Source organism: Cheilinus undulatus, linkage group 15, assembly GCF_018320785.1.
Source record: "Cheilinus undulatus linkage group 15, ASM1832078v1, whole genome shotgun sequence".
NCBI lineage: Eukaryota > Metazoa > Chordata > Actinopteri > Labriformes > Labridae > Cheilinus > Cheilinus undulatus.
The window spans coordinates 24440881-24464572 of NC_054879.1; the positions used below are offsets into that span (position 1 = coordinate 24440881).

The window sequence follows — 23692 nt, forward strand, 5'->3', positions numbered from 1 at the left end:
AAGAAGATCAACGCTCTGAAGTTCACAGTTCAGTTTTATACTTGTTAGTGGACTTTTATTTCTAGTGCTTTTCTTGCTTTTTTTAAACACTTTATATTGGTATAAATTCTTTTAATCATCTGTCTTGTAGGTTTATATATTTAAAATATGTACATAATTGTGTAATTTTGATGTTTTGAATATGTATATGTGTGGAGGCCTGGACAGCTTGATAGTTGATGGACTCAACAGCTTTTTGTGTCTTTTTTTTTTTTTAAATCTGTCTGTGTTTTAACACCAAGTGGTGTAATTTGACAGTGTGAGCTCAAACACCGTCTATCTACCTGTCAGTGGTTGTCTTAACTATGAAAGATGTTGAAAAATGAAAGTCCTCAATAATGCTTATTTATTTAATTTCTCATTTAAATACATTTGATAGCACATTTTGGCATCATCACAAAAAAATAAACAAAGAGGCATTTTGGACTATCAAGTTTTCAGCATTTTTTATAGCAGTGGGAACACAGACATCCTTGAAGACGCCAGTTAACACAGTGGCTAATGAAACAAAAACACAGGGTTTTAGTAAACTAGCAGGTAGACGTGACAGGATGCCTAGTTTGATCCTTTCAGAGGCATATAAGACTGAAACTTAAAATAAAATGACAATAATAATTTGCATAAGATTGAGAATGTGTAACTTTATGAAAATAAAGGTATTTTTCCCCTGGAAACTGCTGTGATTTGCAGAAGTAAACAAAGTAAAACAGAGAGTGGTTCTAGCACTATAGCTCATAAACAAATCTTAGAGCAGCACAGACTGATGATGTGGCTGATTAGGGACAGTAGGAAAAAGGGAGATGGCATTTTGTATTTTTAAGATTTATTCTGGGGCTTTTTCGCCTTTATTGTAGAGATCAGACAGTGGATAGAGTCAAAAACAGGGGTGAGAGAGTAGGGAATGGCATGCAGTGAAAGAGCCACAGGCTGGACTTGAACCCAGGCTGCCTGCGTACATGGGGTGCGACCTAACCACTAGGCCATCTGCGCCCTGCAGTTGGCTTCTTTTTTTTTTTTTTTTTTTTTTAAATTCAAGGGTAGATGCACCTGAGCTGAAGCTGCAAGGTTTAGTTACTCTTTAAATCGGGAAGCTTTTATAGAAAGGGTGGTAGTGGGGCAGCCTACCTTAAGGGCTGCCTGTGTAACCACCCAGCCACTTGCATCCTAACAATGCCTTCAAAAGGCAGGTGCAGCTATGTGAATACCATGACATATGTAAAAGAGGAGCTGTGTGGTTAAGCAGGCACTGCATCCTTTTACAAAAATGTCAGAACTCACTAAATGTGACGTGACAGGATGCAAAGTTTGATTCTCTGCAAGGTATCGTGGGGTTTCAGGGGATGCAAGACTGAAACCTAAAATAATAATAATAGCAATATGAATTTGTGTACGGGGGAAATGTGTACCTTCATGGAAATGAGGGACATGTTTTCCTGGAAACTGCTCTCATTTTCAGTAAAAAAACAAAACAGAGTGGGACTGGACATTGCAATGGAAAAAAAAATCCCTGTGGAGAGGATCTTTTGTTGTAGTTTCTGAGTCGCTGTTTTGTTTTCATGTTTGGCTGTGTGAAGGTGACGTTTAGTGATGTGTTTGCTTGCAGTGGGTCGTCTCTGTAGCATCCTGCAGACAAGAGGACAATTAATCTAAACTAATCCTTTCTTTGCCCCGTGTTGTTGCTGTGGTCCAGCAGTGTCTTTGTTTTTAAGCTTGTAGTAGATGGAGCGTAATGGAAACATGACAAATGTGCATGCTGGGGAGGCCTGTGCAGACAGTGGAGGTCTCATCATTACTGATGATGAGGAGCAGAGCAGAGGGAAGGCTTGTGTATCAGCAACTGATCAATCAAGGACTCATGAAGGACACTGGGTTTCTTCATAGAGGACTCAGAGGGGGAGCAGACTACCCAGGTGAAAATCTTATTAATAAGGCAGTGATCATGATCAGATTAAACTGGAACGATCAGTCTGCAGCCATTGAAGTATTGATTACTTCTGATTGATCCTATGTCATCAAAGGCTGAAGAAGCTTTTCATTTTATGCCAGTCACCAGTAAAGCAGAGGGATATGACCTAATTATCACTGTATAGTTTGTGCTCTTTCAGTTAACAGTATAACAACCCCATTTCCAAAAAGGTTGGGGCACTGTGTAAATAAAAAAACAATTGTCAAATCTTATAAACTCATATTCTATTCTCAATAGAACAAAAACACCATATCAGATGTTGAAATTGAGACATTACCAGATCCTTTATGATAATTGTTGGTTAATGCCTGTACCTGATCAAAAACTGTCTCCCAGCCATCCCCCCTCTCGTTACCACCATCATCAATTCCTCCCTCAGCTCTGGTTCCGTTCCCCAATCCCTCAAACTTGCAGCTGTTACCCCCATCCTCAAAAAGCCTGCACTCAACCTTGACAACCTGTGCAACTTCCAGCCCATCTCCAACCTCCTCTTTCTCTCTAAAATTCTGGAACGAGTCATCGCATCTCAACTGAAATCCCACCTCTCCTGTAACAACCTTTATGAACCTTTTCAATCCGGCTTCAGTCCTCAACACAGTACCGAAACAGCTCTCCTCAAAGTCACCGATGACCTCCTCCTCTCCTCAGACTCCGGCCACATCAACATCCTCATCCTCCTGGACCTTACAGCTGCATTTGATACTATCAACCACTCCATCCTGCTCTCTCTCCTGGAAAACTCACTCCACATCACTGGTACCACACTATCCTGGATCCAGTCATACCTCATAGACAGACAACAATTCATTCACATTAACAACTGCTCCTCCTCCACTGCTCCCCTGACTCAAGGTGTCCCCCACGGTTTGGTGCTTGGACCCTTCCTATTCATCATCTACTTGCTCCCCCTTGGTCATATCAGCCGCCACCATGGACTCAATTTTTACTGCTACGCCGATGACATCCAGCTATACATCTCCACCACCTCCATCATCTCAGACACACACTCCACACTAACCAACTGCCTCACTGAAATAAACACCTGGATGAACAACAATTTCCTTTCCCTAAATTACAATAAATCCAAACTTATGATCATTGGCCCCAAATCAGTTACCACACCCATCCATAACTTCAGCCTCCATTTAGACTCTTTTACCCTGACTCCCTCACCTCACATCTGCAACCTTGATGTCATTTTTGATAGTCACCTCTCCTTTCATCAGCATGTCACCCAGCCCACTAAAACTGCCTTTTTTCACCTAAAAAACATAGCCCGCATCAGCTCACTACTCTCCTTCCCTGCAGCTGAAACTCTTATCCACGCTTTCATCACATCCAGACTAGATTACCGGAATAGCATCCTTTATGGCACATCCTCTACAGTCCTCAATAAACTCCAGTACATCCAGAATTCTGCAGCACGCCTTCTGACCCACACCCGCTCCCGTGACCTCATCACCCCTGTCCTCCAAAACCTCCACTGGCTCCCTGTCCCCTACCGCATCCAATTCAAAATCCTCCTCACCCATAAAGCCCTGAACCAACAGGCCCCTCCTTACCTTACTGACCTCCTACACCATCACACCCCCTCCCGTAATCTCCTCTCTTCAAACCTCAATCTCCTCTCCCCACCCATAACAACCAAGCACCAAGCACATAGCCGCCCCCTCCCTCTGGAACTCACTCCCTAAAAATATCCAAGACTGTACGGACTCTTCCACATTCAAATCCCTGATCAAAACCCACTTTTTTAAACTGGCTTTTAATGTTTGATTCTTTTGTCTTGTCTTTTTCTGCCTGATTATCTGCTTGTTGTTTGCGTGTTGTCTGTTTAGCTGTTATAGTGTCTTTTGATTTCTTTGGCATGTAATGTCTTTTAACTTTTGTACAGTGTCTTTGAGTTCTTGAAAAGTGCTTTATAAATTAAAATGTATTATTGTTGTTATCATCATTATTATTATTATTTCTCATATTAGCTCTGGGAGGGGAGGGACGAGGGAAGAAAAGAGTGCTTGTCTGTGTGGAGAGGAAAAAGAGAGAAACATTGCTTGCACCTGTGTTCTAATAATAAACATGCTCACCTGTGAATCACTTCCTACGTTCCTGTAAACATCGTCCTATCAATGTGTTTTTTTTGAGCTGAAGGACTAAAGGAAGTGCCTGTAGAGGCTGGCGCTCTGCATTTTTTTTTTTTTTTATAGACACCTGGCAGTAATATTGTATTCCCTGGTAAAATTTGGGGAGGGCAACCAAGTTTTAAAAAATCGGATACCACCCAATCCTACTGGCCAATCAACCTTATTAGTTGCAAAATGCACCCCTAGTTGTTTTTAATTTGTACCTCTTACTTTTCCAGCCTTTTGTTGCTCTGTCCCTACTTTTTTGAGATGTGTTACTGCCATCAAATTCAAAATGAGCAAATATTTTCATGAAATGATAAAATGTCTCAGTTTCAACATCTGATATGTTTTTTTATGTTCTACTGTGGATAAAATATGGATCGTTAAGATTTCATAATCATTGCGTTCTATTTTTATTTACATTTTACAAAGTGCCCCAACTTTTTTGGAATTGATGTTGTAAAATAAATGCATCCCTATCTCACAATGATGTCATCATCAGCTGATAACTCATTGTACACAGAGGTGAAACAGTACAGTAGACTGTCTTTGCTTGAACACCGGATGTTCTGCAGTCACACGTATCTCATCTTACCAGAAACAGTCCACTGCTCTCTCCCTCTCTCTCTCTCTTTCTCTCTCTCTCTCTCTCTCTCTCTCTCTGTCATTGTTCACATCTAAAGCTTTAAGGCTGCAGAGCTGTGAGCACTAAATATAATGAAGTGTCATAGTGAGTTGATTATGAGCACTAACATGATTGGTTAAAGCCAGTCTCCACCGTGCGTGTGCATAAATGGCTGTTTATGTTGATGGTGTGTGGAGCTCTGCCAATGCACACATGTACATTTGTCCCTCTGATTGTCTGACAGATGATCGTAGGAGGGGTCATCACGGTCAGTGTGCTGCTGGACGGACGGCGGCTCAGCGACGTGTTTATGTGTGAGTGGATCTGGGATTAGCATCTAAAAGTGAGAAAGACAGCGTGTCCTCTTTTACTTTCACTAAACAGGGTGACTCACAGGCTCAGTGCCACTGATGCAGCACTTCCCGGTACAGATGAGTATTTATCAGAACATTCGATAATGAGATGCTGCATGTTTATTGACCAAAGCGGTTTTCACCAAGGGACGTTTTGATCAGGAGACAGGACAGTTAAAACAACAGTTCCGGTGTCATCATCAGGATAAAAGCTGGTTTAGAGGCACAAACTTTTTAACTCCCAGTTATCCATGAAATGTACTGGTAAGCAGAGATAAGGCTCACAGATCTGTAGTTGTGGAGAAGTGGGTCACATTATTAGCTGCTGGGCTATCTTCTCTCTTACATGTACAACTCTGGCTTGAGTTTTCAGTCAAAAAAATTACACCAAAAATCATACTTTGGTTAGAGTAACCAAATTTTCCATCTCCATCTCAAACTACCATCTCTCACCAACTTGCTGTGGTGATTTGCTTACTTTCTCTTCTCTCCCATGCTTCCTTCTGTTCCTTTCTGATATAAAAACTGTCAGGGGTAGGGTAGGGTCCTCTCATGCACAGAGGAGAGTTTTCTGGAGGAGCATACTGTCTGCTGTGAGAGAGTCTGCTCTGTAACCTGCCTGCTTCCATCCTGCATGTCCACGTGTGCCACGAACACTTTTACTTTGAAAAGCACTAACCAGAAGCTACTATATTTAGACAACTTTTTCAAAGCAATGCTTTTCAGCTTGTGGCATTTATCAGGATCATCCCGAAACAAACATTGCAAACATAATCTTAAAGTTTGGACATACATTATGTGGACAAAAGTATTCGATGACCTGACAACTTCAGCAACATGGCCTGTAATGAAATTGTATTCAAATCCACGTACTTTAATATGAAGTTGGCCCCCCTTTTGTGATGGGGTTGGATGGGGTTGAAGTCAAGGCTCTGTGTGGAGTCATGTTGGATTAGAAAAGGCATTCCCCAAACTGTTGCCACACAGTTGGTAGCATAGCATTGTCCAAAATGTCTTGGTATGCTGAAGCATTAAGATTTTATGTGGGCTTCCTCTTTGTGGCTGAGATGCTGTTGTTCCTAAACGCCTCCACTTTCTAACAGTGTCAATTAAAGTTTGATTGAAACACCTGAATTCAATAATAATCAGGTGTGGTCGAATACCTTTGTCCATATAGTGGACATATCTACTAAATCAAGGTAAATATGGCCCTCTTTTTAACATTTTTCTGTCTATTTTGGCTGAGAGATGTACACTATGTGGCTCAAGTAAAAAGCCTTCTATTCTCTTGATTCTTGCCAGATGATACTTGTGTTTCAGGCACTTGAGACAAGGCGCTCATGCAGACAGTCTGAAAGGTAACTTGTTGACATGCACTCCAAAATGAAAATCAAGCCATGGCAGAGCCATTATGCAGCCGTCACGCACCCTGTCTGGATCAGTCCGTAGACTAGCCTAGGCCTGGTTAATGAGTTAAAGTTGTGTTTTGATTTACATTGACTAAGTGTGGCTGTTGTAGTGAGGGGGATTGATTGTGATTTTTTAACTATTGATCATGCATCCCTTGCATTAAGGTGAAACTCATCATAGATGATGTAATGACAGAGCTGTGTTGGTTTCTGTTTCAGACTCAACAAAGAAGCTGAAGGATGTGCTGGAGGAGTTTCATGGTGAAGGAGTCCTCTCCAAATACAACCCGGAGCAGGTGTGTCTGAATCACAGAACTCCATTATATACTCCATCCACCGTTTTCTTCTTCCTGTTTTAAATTCAGCTCGATTTTCTGCCTCTGTCTTCTTCTTCTGCTGCTGCCTGTGCGTACACAAACACATGGTGTGACGTTAGCGGCTGCTTGTTGAGTTCCTCTGATTCAGTGTAATATCAATCACCAAAGTGCTTAGTCACAGGCCCTGTTTTTAGACGGAGGCTGGTGGAGACACACCCTCAGCATCAACTTTGGCACCTGACGTCAGCAGATCAGTTCCGAGCTCCATCGTTTCACTGCAGCAGTCAATGGGGGCTGGTTTTTATTCACCTATTATTTTCCCTCTTTATATCCCTTTATCATTTCATCTTTGTTTACATTCATGATGAGGTTCTTGATTTATTTAATCCTCTTCAAATATAAATGGGTGCATGTTAGCTTTAACTCAGTTTTTAATGTCTATCTGCTACAAAAACTCAATAATCTGAACATATGTCTAAATTCTTCTCAAAAATATGTTATCACCATTTTTTTAGCCGCATTTATCTGTCCAAGTCCAGATAAACAACTTATTTTGAGCTATAAAACACAAAATTAGAGCCTTCATCACTCTCAGTAAATGAAAATAACTGCTGTTGTGTCATAAAAAATCTACTTGTACATGTACAACCATATGGAGTTTGTAATCCTTCAAGCTAAAACTAAAGCATTTGAGATTTCAGCCTACTGTAACAGTGATGGTAGTAAAAAATGTGGAGCTCACAATAACTGTGTTCTAGCAGTAAGCTCTAACAAAGGCTTACTGCAGAATCAAAGCCTTTTTGTGTGCTATCTATTTAGTTTTCCTAACATTTATAGCTGTGAAGTACAGACACAGTATGTGAGTCACGCTGCCCAGCACCTCTGGTCTCTTGTTGTCTTCCAACTTCATAAGGTTTAATAACTAAACAGTATACCATTAATTAAACAAAAAGATGTGTATTCTCCTCTGGCATTATTTACACTCTCCACAGTGTCACTATATGCCCTGTAAACAACACTGTCTGATTGGCTAGATGTCACATGTGTATTAACCAATCAACACCAAAGCCTGGGTACCACTGACACATGCAGTTTTACTTTTGCCACATTGCCACATACATTCTGTAAATCATGATAAATGAAGTGCAGCCTGTAAGCGAGTTCAGGCATCATAATCAAACCACATGACACCCATCCTCCTAACTCAGCAGTCTATTCAAGCAGCAGGATTTCCAGTCTCTTCCTCTGCTCTGCATTTGCCAGCTCTGCCCTGAATCAGCACTGCGCTCTCGCTTTCATCCCACCTCCACCCCAGCATCCATCTGTAGGCTCAGAGGGTTTAAGATGCATGTTAAATAAATCTGTGAGGAGTGATGAAGTCGGAGCCTGCTGTCAAGCATGTTATGTTGCAATAATAAATGCTTGAACAATGACTTCTTGGGATGAAATTCATATTGCTTCCAAATATCAGTTATCAGTCCCATGCACTACAAATAATCAGTACTGGTACCAGCCCTGAAAAAAAAAAAAGCAATTTCCGATGACCCCTTCTTTGCACACTGAGTACATTATTTTCAGATTTTTCTGATTATGGAATGAAAAATTCATGCACTCAAATCTTGCACGCTGCGTTTTATTTGCACTCACTGCAAAAATTTGCAAAATATAGGTCACTGTTTTGTTCTGTGAAGACAAGGAGTGAAGATGATTCTTTAAAATCACACTAGGTCCATCCATCCTGACAGAGAGCTTCATACAGCGCCAGCTCATGCTTCACAGCGCTGTGCGGTGATGTAGAGCAGCTTTTGAATTCAGTCTCTGTTGCATGGCTTTGAGTAACACTCTTTAGCACACTATCAATTATGTTCCATGGTTGATATCCACATACAGTAGTAATATTCCCATGTGCACGATGATGTACCACCACCATGTAGAATTTTGTTGATTAGTGGGGACAAATGGTCCAAAACTAATTTATTATGTAACGAGCAAATAAACAAACAACACTGAGATGTTTAAAGTATTGGTTTTATATTTCAGGAAACTTTATGTACATAAAAAAAAAAAAAAAAACGCTGCATGCCGACAACTTCAGAGCTTGACCTATATGTCTCATTTAGCTCCCCTTAGCTCTCCTGTAATTCAAACTATGCACATATTACACAAACAAATCACAGTTTTGTAGAGCGGTTTACCTACCTTGGCAGTGAGATCCATGGATCTGCTGACTGCGAGGCTGAGATCAACTGCAGACTTGGACTCATGCACGATTCGATGGGTTCGCTAAGCAAGACAGTATGGTGTTATCGGTATCTGTGGATGCAGATTAAAGTCTGAGTCCTTTGGTCCTTGGTCCTCCTGGTCTTACTACTATCAGGCCTGGATGATGACCACTAGCCTTTGTGACAACTTCTCTCTGGCACATCTTCAGATATCATTGTTTTGTTTTACGGGCACCTGGCGTGCTTTCACATGTCTGATGTAGCTCACCCCAAACTGGGTGCCCAGGACCATGTTGGCTGGTCCAGACATGAGGTGTGACTGCATTTGTCATGAAGGGGTCAGCTGGGACGCTACCTGGAAAGATGGGCTCAGCAGGCCTGAAGGGTGTCCATCAGGAGACCAGAGCAGTCAAAGTCTCACTATTATGAGGAGTTTCTACATGTTCATGAACTGCCTAAATGTTAACTTCCTTACACTTCCTCTTGGTAGTTTTCAATCCTTGTAGTTAATTGTGTTTTTCTTTTTCACGTCCTTAAAGGCCCTTAACATTTTGTTTCATTGCTGTTTTTTGGACATAACTCTACAAAAATGAGCTCAGAATAGTCATTGTGTTTTCAGCTGTTTATGTATCTTACAGCTTCAGGAGAGTTAGAATAGTTCATTTGTCTCCATAAGAGAAAATGAATAACTGCAGCATTTAGGGAACACTTAATCCTGCAGTTTATCACTGATATTTAGAAGCACCAAATTTGGTAATACAAGCTAATAACTGTACTGGAGGTGGGGAACATAAATCAATATATTTTCAGTGTTTTGCAGTAAAACCTGCTCATACACCTGTCAGATAATCTTAAATCCTGCTTTTCACATCCTAAAACTCTAATTTTTCATACCTCTCTGCACTTTTCCTCCTCTTCATCATCACCTCCTCTCTGTTTAAATCTTCCTCCTCACCTTTTATGATGAATAACAGCCTGACTGGACGGTTGGCGCCATAAGACTGAGACTATAGTTCGCATTTCTCTGGTTGACCACACTGTCACCTGGCGCCGAGATGACTGGTGTGATGCTCCCTCAGACACCCATCAGTTCCTGTTCATGTCCCTCTAATGACTCATCGGCCCACTGTGCCATCTGTGGAGGAATCTACCGAGCCTCTGACGACAAAAGGAGACGATGACCTTTTTCTATCTTACTCTCTGCTTTTATTTGGTTTATTTTTAGCCTCTTCTGACGGAGTTTTAAAGATTAGTTTTTAGAAAAAGAGAATAAAGAGCCGTGATTGACACTGGTAGCCGTCAGTAGTGTCGGCTTTTATTCATTGAGCAGATTAGCAAAGCGACAATAGAGCCATATTTCTCAGTGATTGATGGGACACAGAGGCTGTATGTTACACCCACAGGGTTTCCCTTCACATGTAGCTGTTGACGGCTTCATCAGCCATGATAAATTTAACAGCCTACCGTTTAATTGTGCTCTGGTTTTTGAATTAATGATGTCACATTGAAGCATCTTTAAAAGGGTCATGTACAATCAACATAAAGCAGTTTGAAGACGTGTGCCAATGGATGTTTAGTTGTGAGAGAAGAGATGCTGACGTGACAGGGATGTTGTTTTTAGGGGAGAAATATCCAGCAAGGTCATGTGAGAGGGGGGAGTGGACCGTTGTTCCCAGGGACTCAGGATCCTCCACTTAATACCGTCTTAAAACCAAGAATTAAGACCCTGTAAAGGTTTTTGTGTTTAATGCAATAATTAATCCTCAGATGAAGATAAATAGGCTTTTGTAATATTAGGTGTCAGTATTAGGGACGTCTTGATCAGGCTTTTTTCTGCAGCTACTGATCATTTATGGTTGGGACTTTCTGATACTGATCATTTCATCAGGTGCAGAACTTGCAAAACTTTAACACTTGATGTTTTAGCAGTAATCTGTTAACCCTTAAGAGATCCAAGGGACATTTTGTGCCATTCAGTTTTGATTTTTAAGCCATTTTGGCTGTGTTGAATGAAAATAGCTCAGATCTGCAAGAGGATTAACATTTAAAAAATGTTTTTTGGACTTGTGGTCTCAATTCCTTGAATTCATCTAAAATGGCTAAGCTACACAAAAAATGACACATTTGTTCCTAAGGACAAAAATGTCCCACTGAAAACCATGGAAATGCCATTTTTGATTCCACATTTATCTTAACCTGAACTAATGCATCCCTTTATGTTAGGATTTCATTTTAAACTACTAGCTTTAAATTTGTAATTCTTTCATTTATGTTCACTAGGTGGCACCACTTTTCCCAATTCAAAGTGTGTTTTCGTATATCAGCTTGTTTACCTTGCGGTAAGCCTACTTTAGTACACTGAAACCTCCTGCAGGTGGCAGCATAACCTGATAAAAGCAGCATAAAAGTCATCCTTATTCAGTCAAAAACACATTTTTACTGACTTTGTTCTACAGATCAGAACAAAATACTTTAAAGGAGAAATGAAGCAAATACCCTAGGATGATTTTTCTCATGATGTCTCTGACTCATTGACCTACCCTCTGATGATGACATTCTCTGTTGCAAACCTGTTGTACAAAGGTCTGCTGAAGTTCTTCTTTTTTTGATTTTCTGATGGATTTATTCCTCTATTTTAAAACCTGTAGTACTGAAAAGTGTTAAAGAACCCCATATTTTGACACTCTTAGGTGCTCTGTGTTCAGGCCTCAGCCCCTCTGTCAGTTGTAGTTTATCTCAGCTTACATCCTCATCGCTCTTCTCTGATAACATTAAACTTTACACAGACAGATCCACTGGTCTGATCTGTGCTGTAGTCGGGACAGTAGATCCCTCAGTGCTACCTCTAATGCCAAAAGAAAGCCAATCAAATCATCCTGACAGGCCTGGCAGAATAAAAAGGATTAAACCAAGCATGTAAATGTGTCATAGCTGCCCCGGGGAGAGATTCATAGATTGGCAGCCGTGAACGTGAGCTCGCTCGCAGGGAAAATAATCGGTGGGTAGACTCTGGGGTAAACGTGTTTTCCAGGGGGACGAGTATTTCCACAAAGACATCTGTGTGTGCTTACATTTTAGGCTGTCAATCACAGCCTGCTGCAGTATTTTATGATTTTTATATTTGTAGTCTCTAAGAAGATCCTGTTTGTTTTCTGTGGCACGTCCCAACCTGATCTTCTGCTCGATGCACAGCAAATGGAATCTTCGTGGTTTGTTTGTCCAAATAAGGAGAGGAGAGTGATGTGGAGAAAAGCCGGCTGGGTTAGAAAAACACTGACGAAGGATCTTCATCACGGTTTGTTCCTCTGAGATAGACGTCACTTACAGCTGCTTCAAACCTGCTGAACAGAAGATTTCCACTACGTCCTGATGCACTAAAAGGATCAGCTCTACTCCGTCCTAATTTGGTGTGAACTGCATGTTCCCCTGAGGGAAAGGGTTTAGTTTGTGTCTTATTTTTTGCTCCATTTATTTATTCTTACATGCATGAGAAGGAAAATCCTGACCACAACGCATGTAGAACTGATGTCATCTGGAGCTGACCTGGTTTTATGATCAAAAATGAGGAAAAATAAGAGAGCCCTGCTTAATTTGGAAGACCCATTTGTGCCCAAGCTTTAGCTTCCTGGCTGTCATCTTGAGATGTTGCTTCAGTATTTCTACATAATGTTCTTTTTTGTGAAATGCACCAGTCCCTCCTGCAGCAAATACTCCCACAGCATGATGCTGCCACCCCGGCACTTCACAGCTGGGATGGTTTTCTCAGGCTATTCTTCCAAATGTACCAATGGTCATTATGGCCAAACAGTTCAGTTTTAGTTTCATCAGACCACAGGACACGTCTCCAAAGATTAAGCTCTTTGTCCCATGTGCATTTGCAAACTCTAATCTGGCTTTTTTTCATGTCGCTTTTAGAGTAATGGCTTGTAATCTATGTAAACTTATGGTTTCAGCAGCAAATTGATTAATGATGAAAATGTTTATTTGTGGCTTAATTTAAAACAAGAATATGAAATATTTAAATACAAAAGTAAAGTGAAGCTGGTCAAATTTTGAGCCCTTTTAAAGAGACTTGAGGAAACAAAATAAATTGAGTTAAAGCACACAAAAACTACATTTGTCTACTCAGAAGTTCTTTTAAACATCTCTTGCCAAGGTACATAAATCTGCTGGTCAACCAATGCATCTAATAAGAGTTTTATTTTTCCTGGGTGGAAGTTGTGACCTCTTTGGTCAAACATGACAGAGTATGTCAGCACTGTAGAAGTGTTACACCAAAAGAAGTGATGAAAACATCAGTATTTTCTACAGTTTTCTACAGTATTTTCCCTTTTTTCTACAATCGGCAACTTTTTTACACATGCTTCTCTAAATGAGAATTATTTATTGTTGTGAAAAGGGAAATCAGTTCTCCTTTATTGCTTCAAAACACTGCACACAAAATCCCTCTCAGGCTGGTGTTGTCTTATACAACAAAAATAGACTTTTGTACCTCTTAGACCGAGCCGTTGTGCCAGTCCATTGATTCTATCTGTGCCTTTGTAGCTCTCACAGAAGCCTTTTTGGCCAGCCTGGAACTTGGGAGACCTTTTGGGGACTTAAAGGATTAAATCAACACTAGTAGATACAATGTGGAATGTCATTCTATTCATTTTTAAAATCATTTTTAGATCATTTATTGCTGCTAGCTGAAAGGCTAACAGCCATATTGTTTGATTGTTTTCCCAGGATGCCTTTGAGAGTGTGTCAACCAATGGCAGGCTGATCTGCCATCGTGTCATGCTGTGTCAACATGCTTAAACTGGCAGATCACCACAGAGACTATAGGAGAGAAAGAGAGATAGCGAGCCTGTGATGTGGCCCTCTGTGTCACAGTTATTCTAATATTCATTAGTAAAACTCAATAATTAGTAGGAAAACCACCCATGCCAATCCGTAGTAAAATGTATGTGAGACCTGATTTATGGTCAGGATCCTGAAATCCAAATTTGGACCAGTGAACCAGGAATAAAAACCATGGAAATTGCTCCTTTTTCTAATTTAAGCACAAAAAAGCCATATTTTTGACACATTGCTTTTCTTTTGATGGTAATAAGTTTTAAAGGGAGGGGAGTTAAGAGGCAGATGTTTGTATTTTTCGTGTTTCAGATCCAACAAATATTAATTACAGTTAACAATATTGACCAATTTATGACTTCTGCTTTATTTTTAGTGTCTGTATTTAGATTTTTGTGGAGTTTGGGTTATGTATGAGTTTTGTGAAGGCAGAAACCAAACTGATTCTGCAGAGATTTGGAGTCTGGCCTTAAATCAAACCTCCACCAGCATGATCAAACAAAGCAGCTAACTCTCTTCGTCCTTCCTCCATCACTCCCTCCTTCCTTCCCTCCTTCCTTCCTTCCTTCCCTCCTCTCCTCCTCATTGTTCCCTCTCTTTAACAGAAGCAGGACGTTCTGAACCAAGTAAGCCTTGCTGGCCCGGTGGCTCTGCATGCTGTGTGGTGTCTGTGTCTGCAGACTGCATGTACATAACGTAACACACATAACTGAGCATAACATAACCATCCTTTATACTGCAGATGGTCTGTCACCCTGCCAGAGAGCACCAGGTCAATGTTCATAGGGTCGTTAGGTTGAGTTTGTGATTTTATGCTTCCATCACGTGACTTTGTGAGGGGAATATGAGTGGGGGGGTTTAGAGTTCCAGCGTATGATAATATCACTTATCGTGCTGTTTGTATTGCATTTTATACATGTTTTTGTTCTGTCCATAAGGTTTTATCCGGATACAGCTTTCATCTACTGCCCTTCCTAATCTTAATGTCAAGCTGAAACGACTCCTGAATTGACTCATCTGCAGAAATGCACCATAAGAAGAGCTGCAAGAGACAAAAATGCAGAGATTTGATGGACCAAATGGAGGCCAAGTCTCAAACGATGACTCAAATAACCGAAAGTTTGTGTTAAAAGACTTTAAATTGCCCCACTTATGGCCTAATGGTTGGGTTTTGCAACATATAACTGCTTCTGTCTTGGCCAGGACATTCTTAAATAGAGATTTTTAATCTCAATGAGGTTTTCCTGGTTGAATAAAGATTAGAACGACAAGAAGTGTGTCAAATTTGGAGGCTGTAGTTTTCTGAACAGGTGGCCGAGGTTCAAATCTTACTTGCAGCCCCTTCCTGCATGTCATTTCCCACTCTCTCTCCTAATTAGTAGCTTTTATGTGACATTAAACTCATGGAAATAGACCCCTGCTACTGTAGGCTGTAGAGATCTTGATGTTTTCAGTTCTTGTATGTTTTAATAGTTTTCTTTTAATTTTGTGAATGAAAAACAGTTGTTTCACTAAACTGGTCTAGTCTCAGGACCTAGCACCATCCACTTGATGCTGTGACCTAACTTTACATTTTTATTTACCAAGTGTTTGGGTCAGTAATACTGCTGTTTGGGAAGTAAAAGGCAAGAAATTCCTCATCAGGATCACTGTTAGCTGTCAGTCAGTGTTCTGGGGCTGTAATGGTAAAGGCAGTTATATTTTCATCAAGTTAGTACAGTATTTGATATCAGGACTAGGAGAAGTCTGACTGACTTTTGTACTATCATTAGTACAAAAAGCCAAAATTGACATAATTTTACACAAAACCCAAAAAGTGGGCCGGACAAAATTGTTGGCACCCTCAACTTAATGTAACTTCTGGTTGCACACCCTTCGGAAAAAATAACTGAAACCAATGGCTTCCTATTACCATCAGATCTCCCTTTTTCCATTCATCATCATGCAGGGTCTAGATACTCTGGAAAAGCTTCAGCTTGACTTTAAAGATAAATTATCTGTCTTTTGTGCTTCTGTCATCTTTTAACCTTTAATGCCTTACCATAACAACATTTATGAATGTTTTACATGCTCAAAGTTGAAATCAGCGGCTTTTAACCACATTGTCACACTACACTGTTACTTTTTCTTTCATTTCACCCCAAATCAAAGCAGCAGACCTTCATTTCAGGCAAGATCAACCTGACGTCCATCACACCTTCCTGTTGTAATGAATGTATCTTCATCTGTGGTTGGTGTTGACCTCATTCATATGTGGGCTTTATAATCTTGCTAAGTTGTTCCCTTTTCCCTCCCATGCAGCCCATCGACTATGAAGGCTTCCAGCTATTCATGACCACGTACCTGGAGAACGACATCCCCGAGGAGCTGTGCCAGCACCTCTTCACCTCCTTCAAGAGCAAAACAGGAGGATGCTCACCTGAGCCGTCACGAGCAGGAACCAGCTTACTGGGTAAGATATCAGTGCTTTAGTTCAGTCATGAATGAACACAGTTTACACTGGTGGGCTGACTTCTTTACAGTTTAAGGGTCAGCCTATCTTTGGAAATATGTTCAGGCTTTTTGAATGATATAACCCAGATTTATTTATCTGTACATGGTTCTTACTCTAAAACTTTAAGCAGCTACAGGGCTGGGCTCTAATGTCCACTCAGACATACGGCCTGAACAGACGTGCTTCTTCACCACGATCTGATCACACGAGGACTTGACGCTGACCGGAGCAGAAGACAGAAATGATGGCGTGTTGTAGGTCTCTTGCACTTTGCTCTGTGCAGTATGTAAACTGGCTCCATCCCTGGGTACGAGTGCTGCGTGGGCTCTGGCACCATCTCTGCCTGTCTGCTCCTCGGTGCAGAGCAGCTGAGCAGACAGATGGACTGTTGAATTAGAAATCTATTTCTGTGGTAACCCGGCTCGCAAAAGTAAGAGGCAACAAGTGCAGAGAGGCTGGATATGAGTGCCAGTGTGACAGAAGTGGAGCTCAACTTTTGAGTGTGGTGATAGGAGCGGTTTGTGACATACCAGCTGCTTCAGGGATCACTTTTGTGTATCTCTCTCTTTCTGTGCCATTGCTTAAGTGAATTCTCTAAATATCTGAGGAATGGATGCAAATCTTACCTGCTGCCTTCCTCCAGGTTATTTACATCCATAAAGATTAAAGCTGCCCTGAGGAAAAACTAACAGAAGTTATGCTTAGACTCACAATACATCATTCATTCTCTCACATTTAATGAGTGCATTTTCTCCTCTTGCAGAGTGGATTTTTCTGAGAATTTGTCAACGTCCGTTATTCACATTCATGTTTTACAGTCCTTGTCTTCCTCTCTGCTGTTGTTGGTATGTTTTGCCTCATGCACATCAGTGGAAACCTTTTAGAGAAACATTTTGAGTATTTTAAAGGTTTTAATCTCTTTTTTATGGTCTAAATCATTCATAGGTACATAAGTATTTGTGATATTGATTGCTTTCATACCAGACAAGGTGGTTAACCCATAGCAAAAAAACACTTTTTCATAAAGTGTACAGGGTCATAGCTGATGTATCTAGAAGTTTAAATGATAACTGCAGCATTCTGATCCACCTGGAGCTTTCTAACTTCCCTACTTTCTCATTGATTGCTTCACTTCCTGCTCCACATCTCATCTGACTTTTGCACATCATTGTGACTACTTGACTGCAAACAACATTTACCTCAAAGCTTTACATCTTCCATGCTGCCTGACAGAAAACTAAGCAAAGAGATGAAGCACCCACACATGCTTATGGTAAATGCAGGATAACATAGACATACCACATGCCTGATCTAGATATTTAAATCTGGACTGGACCAATATCCAGCACCAGGATCATATTGGCCCATCTTAAACAGTTGTAGAAAATGTTTTCTCCAAATTAATACTGTTGTAATTTTCACATTTGTCATTTATGCATCACATTTATACTCTTTATCTATAATGTAAAGTGTCCGATAATCCCTTAAAGTGGATTATCGTCTACTTACATATATAAAGGTGTAAAAATTTGCAGGCAGGTGTGAACATAGCTGCAACCATTCAGCTCTGCATATGCAATCTCACTTTCTTAGGAAGCTGAAATATACCTGACAACATTATAAAAAGAATCAACTCATTGTATCATATTCATATTAGAGTAAAATGAATTTAAATTTAAATTTTTTAGGTTTTATCCCAGAGTCCAGTGGTTGTTGTAGACTACACTGACATCTTGTGGTGATCTGAGCTAAAATGACCAGAGACAGGCTTTAGCTAATCACCTTTTGGACTGATAATCAGAGATTTCTGCTGCTGGTTTGGTATTTGTGACCAAAATTCATAATCAGAGGAAAGGGAGGAAAAAGATGTACATCATTGGCCTTTAAAAGAGGAAAAACACAGAATTGTGTATTTAACTTTCTCTGCATGTTCAAGACAATTTAGTGACATTTTTCTATTAAAACTTTCCACTAGAGCACTGCTTCCCAAAGTGTGGAGAGACCAGCTGGTAGGTGGGCCATGACAGATTATTTACAATAAATAAATAAATAAATGAATGAATAAATAGAGAAATCACATTTTAATTAACCCTGAAATATTTTAGTACATATCATTATCTTCTTATTTTAAGTTTCAGATGTAACAAAACACTGCCAAAAGTTTAAACTCATGCCACCTTTTTATCATTTATTTTGCCCATCTGATGGTTTAACTGGTGTTGGAATAACTGGTGACACTTCGTCTAGAATTCTATAACATCACTTGCAGTTTTAAGAATTCTTGTGTTATAGTTGTAAAAGGGTTTTCTGAAGATTTTCAGGTTTCAAGTTGGGCTTCAGTGTACTGAAGTTTGAGAAATGCTGCACAAGAGTATGCTGCAGTTCAAACAAGGACTCAGAATCTCAATTCCAAAAAAAGTTGGGGCACTGTGTTAAATGTAAGTAAAAACATGGCAAAGGTTGTCAAATCACATGAACCCATATTTTATTCACAATAAAAAATAAACAAGACATCAGATGTTGATAATGAGTCATTTTATCATTGCATGAAAAATATTAGCTCATTTTCAATTTGATAGAAGCAACACATCTCAAAAAAGTAGGGACAGGGTGACTAAAGGTTGTGAAAGTAAGTGGAACTAATGAAAAACAGCTGAAGGAGCATTTCACAACTAATTAGGTTAATTGGCAACAGGTTAGTAACATGACTGGGTATAAAAAAGAGATTTCTAGAGAGACTGAGTCTCTCAGAAGTAAAGATGGGCAGAGGGACCAACGTCTCTTTCAGGGGCATAGCATACCACACACATACCACATAAATCACAGAAGCAAGGCTTCACAGTGGAAGAGTCTGGGTCCTGAACTGGTCTGCCTGCAGCCAGACCTTTCACCAGTAGAAAACATTTGGAGCATCAGCAAAAGAAAAAATCCAGGAAAGAAGACCCAGGACTGTTGCACAGCTAGAATCCTACAGTAGAGAAGAATGAGACAACATTCCTCTCCTCTCTCCTCACTTCTCAGACGTTCACAGACTGATGTCAAAAGAAGAGAGGGTGCTTCACAATAGCAGGTGTTGTTTTTGTTCTATTGTGAATTAAAATATGGTTTTATGAGATCTGACAACCATTGGCTTCTTTTTTGGGGGTTGTTTCAGCTCTTTTGTCATCTTATTTTTAATGTATCCTCACTAATAACATTTTTATGATTTAAAGGACTCAGTTTGTCCCCTTTAAACATCCTCTATAAGCACTAAGGTCACCTTCAGTTCCTGAAGAATCAAACCTTTTCTTTGTGAAACTTCAAACAGAGGACAGAGTTGTCTTTCTTTGCTGATGTTTTCTCATTCTTCTTGCGTCTGCTGTGGCTGTCTCTCTTTTCTTCTTTTAAACGGTGGCTGACCACAGAGGCCCGCTCCATTGATGCAGGAATCTCTATTCAGACTGAAGTGGCCTGTGCTCCCATTACAGGTACCACAGCAGGCCTAAGAGCCTGTCAATCATGCTGATGTCATCTTAATGGGACAGAAATCCTGCTGGATGTTTAACCTGCTGCTCCTTTGTTGGTGTGCTTTTGTGTTGATGTTGTGCCTGTGGATCAGTGGATGGTCTAAAGCTTTGTGGATGGTGTATCTGTTTGATTATGAAGTACTGTCAACATTTTATCTGCTTCCTCTCTTTGTGGACATCCTTTTGAGTTTAAATTGTTGTTGTGAAGTATTACAGAATTTATTTATGTTGCTCTGACAGTGAACCAGCTCTATGTGTGTCCCTACCCTTCTCTTGGCTTTTAAATCAGTTTTCTTAACCCTTACTCATCCGTTATTTCTCCTTTTTTCTGCTTTTGATCACACTCTTGGGTTTCCACACCTGCAGGGATGAACGGGAAGAGCATCCTGTCCGCAATGGGTCGACACACACCCGAGCACTCCAGCGTCATAAGCACGCCCGGCTCTGGAGCAACCACCTCCCCGTGTTCATCCCGCTCATCCTCACAGCGTTCAGGGACAGGGGCCCACACACCAGGAGGGCCCCAAAGATCACCCGCCAACAATCAGGTCAAATCCTCAGAGGGCTGCAGCAACGCTCTGACTCCCAACGCCGGTCCTGCCAGGTCGCCGGTGTCGCCAAAACTTTCACCAGGTAAGACTCAAAGCTAGAACTCAACAATTATGGCCTTCTGCAATTTTCATATCACAGGAGGAGCAATGTCTCTGAAAGCTGAAACATATAAAAGATCCATTTGAATTTAAACGTTTTGCAGCATTATTATAAAAGGTGTTGTAGTGCCAGTCCCAGGTTTAAAGCTTGACAAATATGACCTAAAGAATGGATGTACATCTCCTGGACTAAAATGAAATCCACTACCCTCCTTCTAGAGAGCTACGTGCCGTCTGAGGACACCTGAAAAATCGGTTTATGGCACACTGGGATTGAGGAGGATTGAGGCTAAACTCATGTTGCTTTAACAACATAATCTGATCTGAAAATGAGGCTGATGAGTGTTAAACCTTGTCGGAAGCTTGAGAAGAATCACGCATAATCTGATTAACTCAGACAGGCAGGTAATGATCACTTCATTCACTGATAGAGCCACACTTAAACTTTTAATACAGCAAAAACTACTTATCTCAATGTAGTCTTATTATTTTTTATCAAGGGGATTTTTAACCATGATCTTTATCTTTCGTAAACATTATCTGGCACCTGGTTCTGGCTTTGTTGCCCACATGGACAGAATAAAATAGATAGAATAGAGATAGAATAGATCATCATATATCATAGATAGAATTTATCCCAAGTTATCCCCTTATGAAACAGTCAATCTGGCGTGTAAGGTTACACGAACACAAAAACCCACGCCGGCCTTTCTTCTTGGTCTACCACCAGGTGGTACTTCTAGTTACCTAATGGTCATGCAAACAGACGTATCAATTTTGCAATGGTATTAATTACTTTATTTTAATTGAAATGTAAAAAAATGTTGTACTGCTCACGATTGTAGGTTGTTAAAGGGATACTTAAACATTTTGGCAAATTTGCCCATTGCCATAATCCCTATAGTCTTACTAATAGGTTTGTTACCTTTAGTTGTCGGTGCAAGCTATTTTTAGATTGGCGGTGCTGAGATAGGAGCTGCTCAGCTAACGCTATGGTGTCTTATGGTATTGCGGCTTTCCCTCATTAAACTCATCAAATACACAACCCAACAACTCCAAAAGGCTCTCGTGGACAAGTTGTGACCTGCGCATTTACCACACTATGAAAAAATAACGTAGAATTATGTAACATTACAACACATGAAGCAAATACTGGGAACTATTTCTTGAGTAAACCACTGGGCGGAGTGACACAATGCAGCAGCTATGTCTGGAGTGTAGTTCCAGCTTTGCATTTAGCTTTAAAACATCTCTGTCTCGTAATGTTCCGTGATTATTTCATTGGAAGAACATGCAAACTCTGCACAGAAAGGCCCTGACCAGGAATCAAACCAGGGACCTCCTTCCTGTAAGGCAACAGCGCTAACCCCTGCACCGCCCTGCAGCCCTGGTTGGAGCTCCTTTTGCATAAATTCCTGCACCTATGCTTGTGTCATGGAGCTGATCAGGCTGTGGTCTTGTTGGGGTGTTATGAAGCCCAGGTTGCTCTGATAGCAGTCTTCAGCTTGTCTGCATTGTTGAGTCTAGTGTCTGGTGTAAATGAACTTTTACATGATATGTTAATTTTTTGAGATGCACCTGTATTCCTGGAGACCACGTGAGGTTTTTTGAGACCCTTGGAACATCCATAGCACAACCAGTGGGCTTGTTGCAACCCCACCATGGTACTCCTGGCTGAGCTTAGTTTTCGTATCCACCCCTTATTCCACCATTAAAGTGTGGAATTTCCTATTTTTTCTACACCTCATTTCCCCATGCCCCTAGTGATATGCAAGAACATCTAGAGCATGACCGGGTTTGTGTTAATCCTCTTCCCCAGCCACTGTTGGCTTACTCGCCATTATGGACTTTACATCAGCCTCAATTTTTGGCCCGTACATGCCTAAAAGCTCTGCATAGTACTGTAGAAGCAAAACAATGTCTTTATTTAAAAAAGCAGATTTCAAACAGTGAATTCTTCATTGTTTCAACTTGAAACAGAGGTTTAGAGGTAGTGTGGGCTTCCTGGAGTCAGAGAGAAATTTTGTTAAACTCTCCACAAACCTTCATTCAAACCTTTTTAAAATTGATTTTAGACTTTTAGAGGATTGCAATCTGTAATTTTCCAGCATAGTTTCCTGCAGATGCAGAGATCTCTAAAGCTTCTTTATTAGATTTTATATTTCAGTCCTGCTTTTCAAAACCTTTTGAATCTTCCACTGATCACATTTGATTATTATTTTGGATCACATATCTAATTTCATTTCTAGCCACAGTGATGTTAACAGCTTTTGATAGATTCATAAATAAAATTCCTATCATGGAATCTGGTTACAGCTCAGGTGTACCAGTGTACCCAGTAAACACAGTCACCATCAGCAGGCCTCACACCAGCATCACTGATAGACGGCTAATAAAAACTTTATAGTTCCTGTTCCCTGGAAACAAAGCTGCCATCCTCCAGAGGAGGTGAAGTGAGGACAGTTTAGCGATAAAAGCTTCTCCTGATGGAGCTTCACTTTAAAAGAAACTCAGCTAAAGGTCGAAGAATAAAGGGTTTTCTGTGCCGTGGTATTTATATGTCACAGTTTTAAGGTCACGCATTAGGAGGAATAATGAAGCAAAGAATTTATTAGTGTTCTGCATTTAGAGGCAAATTACTCAGAAAAAATGTTTAGAACAAAGATTTAGACTAGGATCATGAAGCGTAGCATCCACTTTATCTGCTGTTTTTTTTATTTACTCATAATAACCAAGGAAACTTCCTCATATATCAATGGCATTTTAACTCCGTCTAGAAGTTTTGAGGTCTTTCTCCTCATTTAACAGTATTCTGAAATAAACTTCCTCAGATTGTAAGTTTAAAAAATCTTTCTCATTGGTTTACTCTGTTAAGGAAATGGGGAAATGGAAAGCTCCCATTCTTAAATGATGCTAAAAAAAGAAACTATGGAGACTGGAACATTAGGCACAGTGTTTATTTCCATGCCCCCCTTCCCCCTCTCCTGCTAGACGCCTCTAACATTAGTATTAATGTTCAATGCCAGAGCACACTTTTAGGTGCACAGTCTGGTATAGTAGGGGGTGGTATGCACTTAGTTGGTTGGGCATAGTTGCATTAGTTGGGAGACAAAAGGAACTCTGCAGCTGAGATGCAATGACCACCAGACCTG

General features: G+C 40.4%; 1 protein-coding gene across 7 annotated transcripts in view; it reads left to right on the forward strand.

The window, feature by feature from the left end:
* Positions 1-23692, forward strand: part of LOC121522478 (diacylglycerol kinase beta) — a 187192-nt gene that overhangs the window by 36466 nt on the left and 127034 nt on the right. For 2 of the 7 annotated variants that reach the window (XM_041806912.1, XM_041806918.1), the window contains exons 3-6: positions 6735-6811; positions 16192-16342; positions 19789-19851; positions 20257-20523. In XM_041806912.1, coding sequence (XP_041662846.1) covers positions 6735-6811; positions 16192-16342; positions 19789-19851; positions 20257-20523 — 558 coding nt within the window. Of the gene's footprint in view, positions 1-6734; positions 6812-14507; positions 14517-16191; positions 16343-19156; positions 19455-19788; positions 19852-19983; positions 20029-20256; positions 20524-23692 lie in introns of those variants that run through there. The other 5 variants (XM_041806915.1, XM_041806913.1, XM_041806914.1 and 2 more) reach the window with 5 other exon arrangements.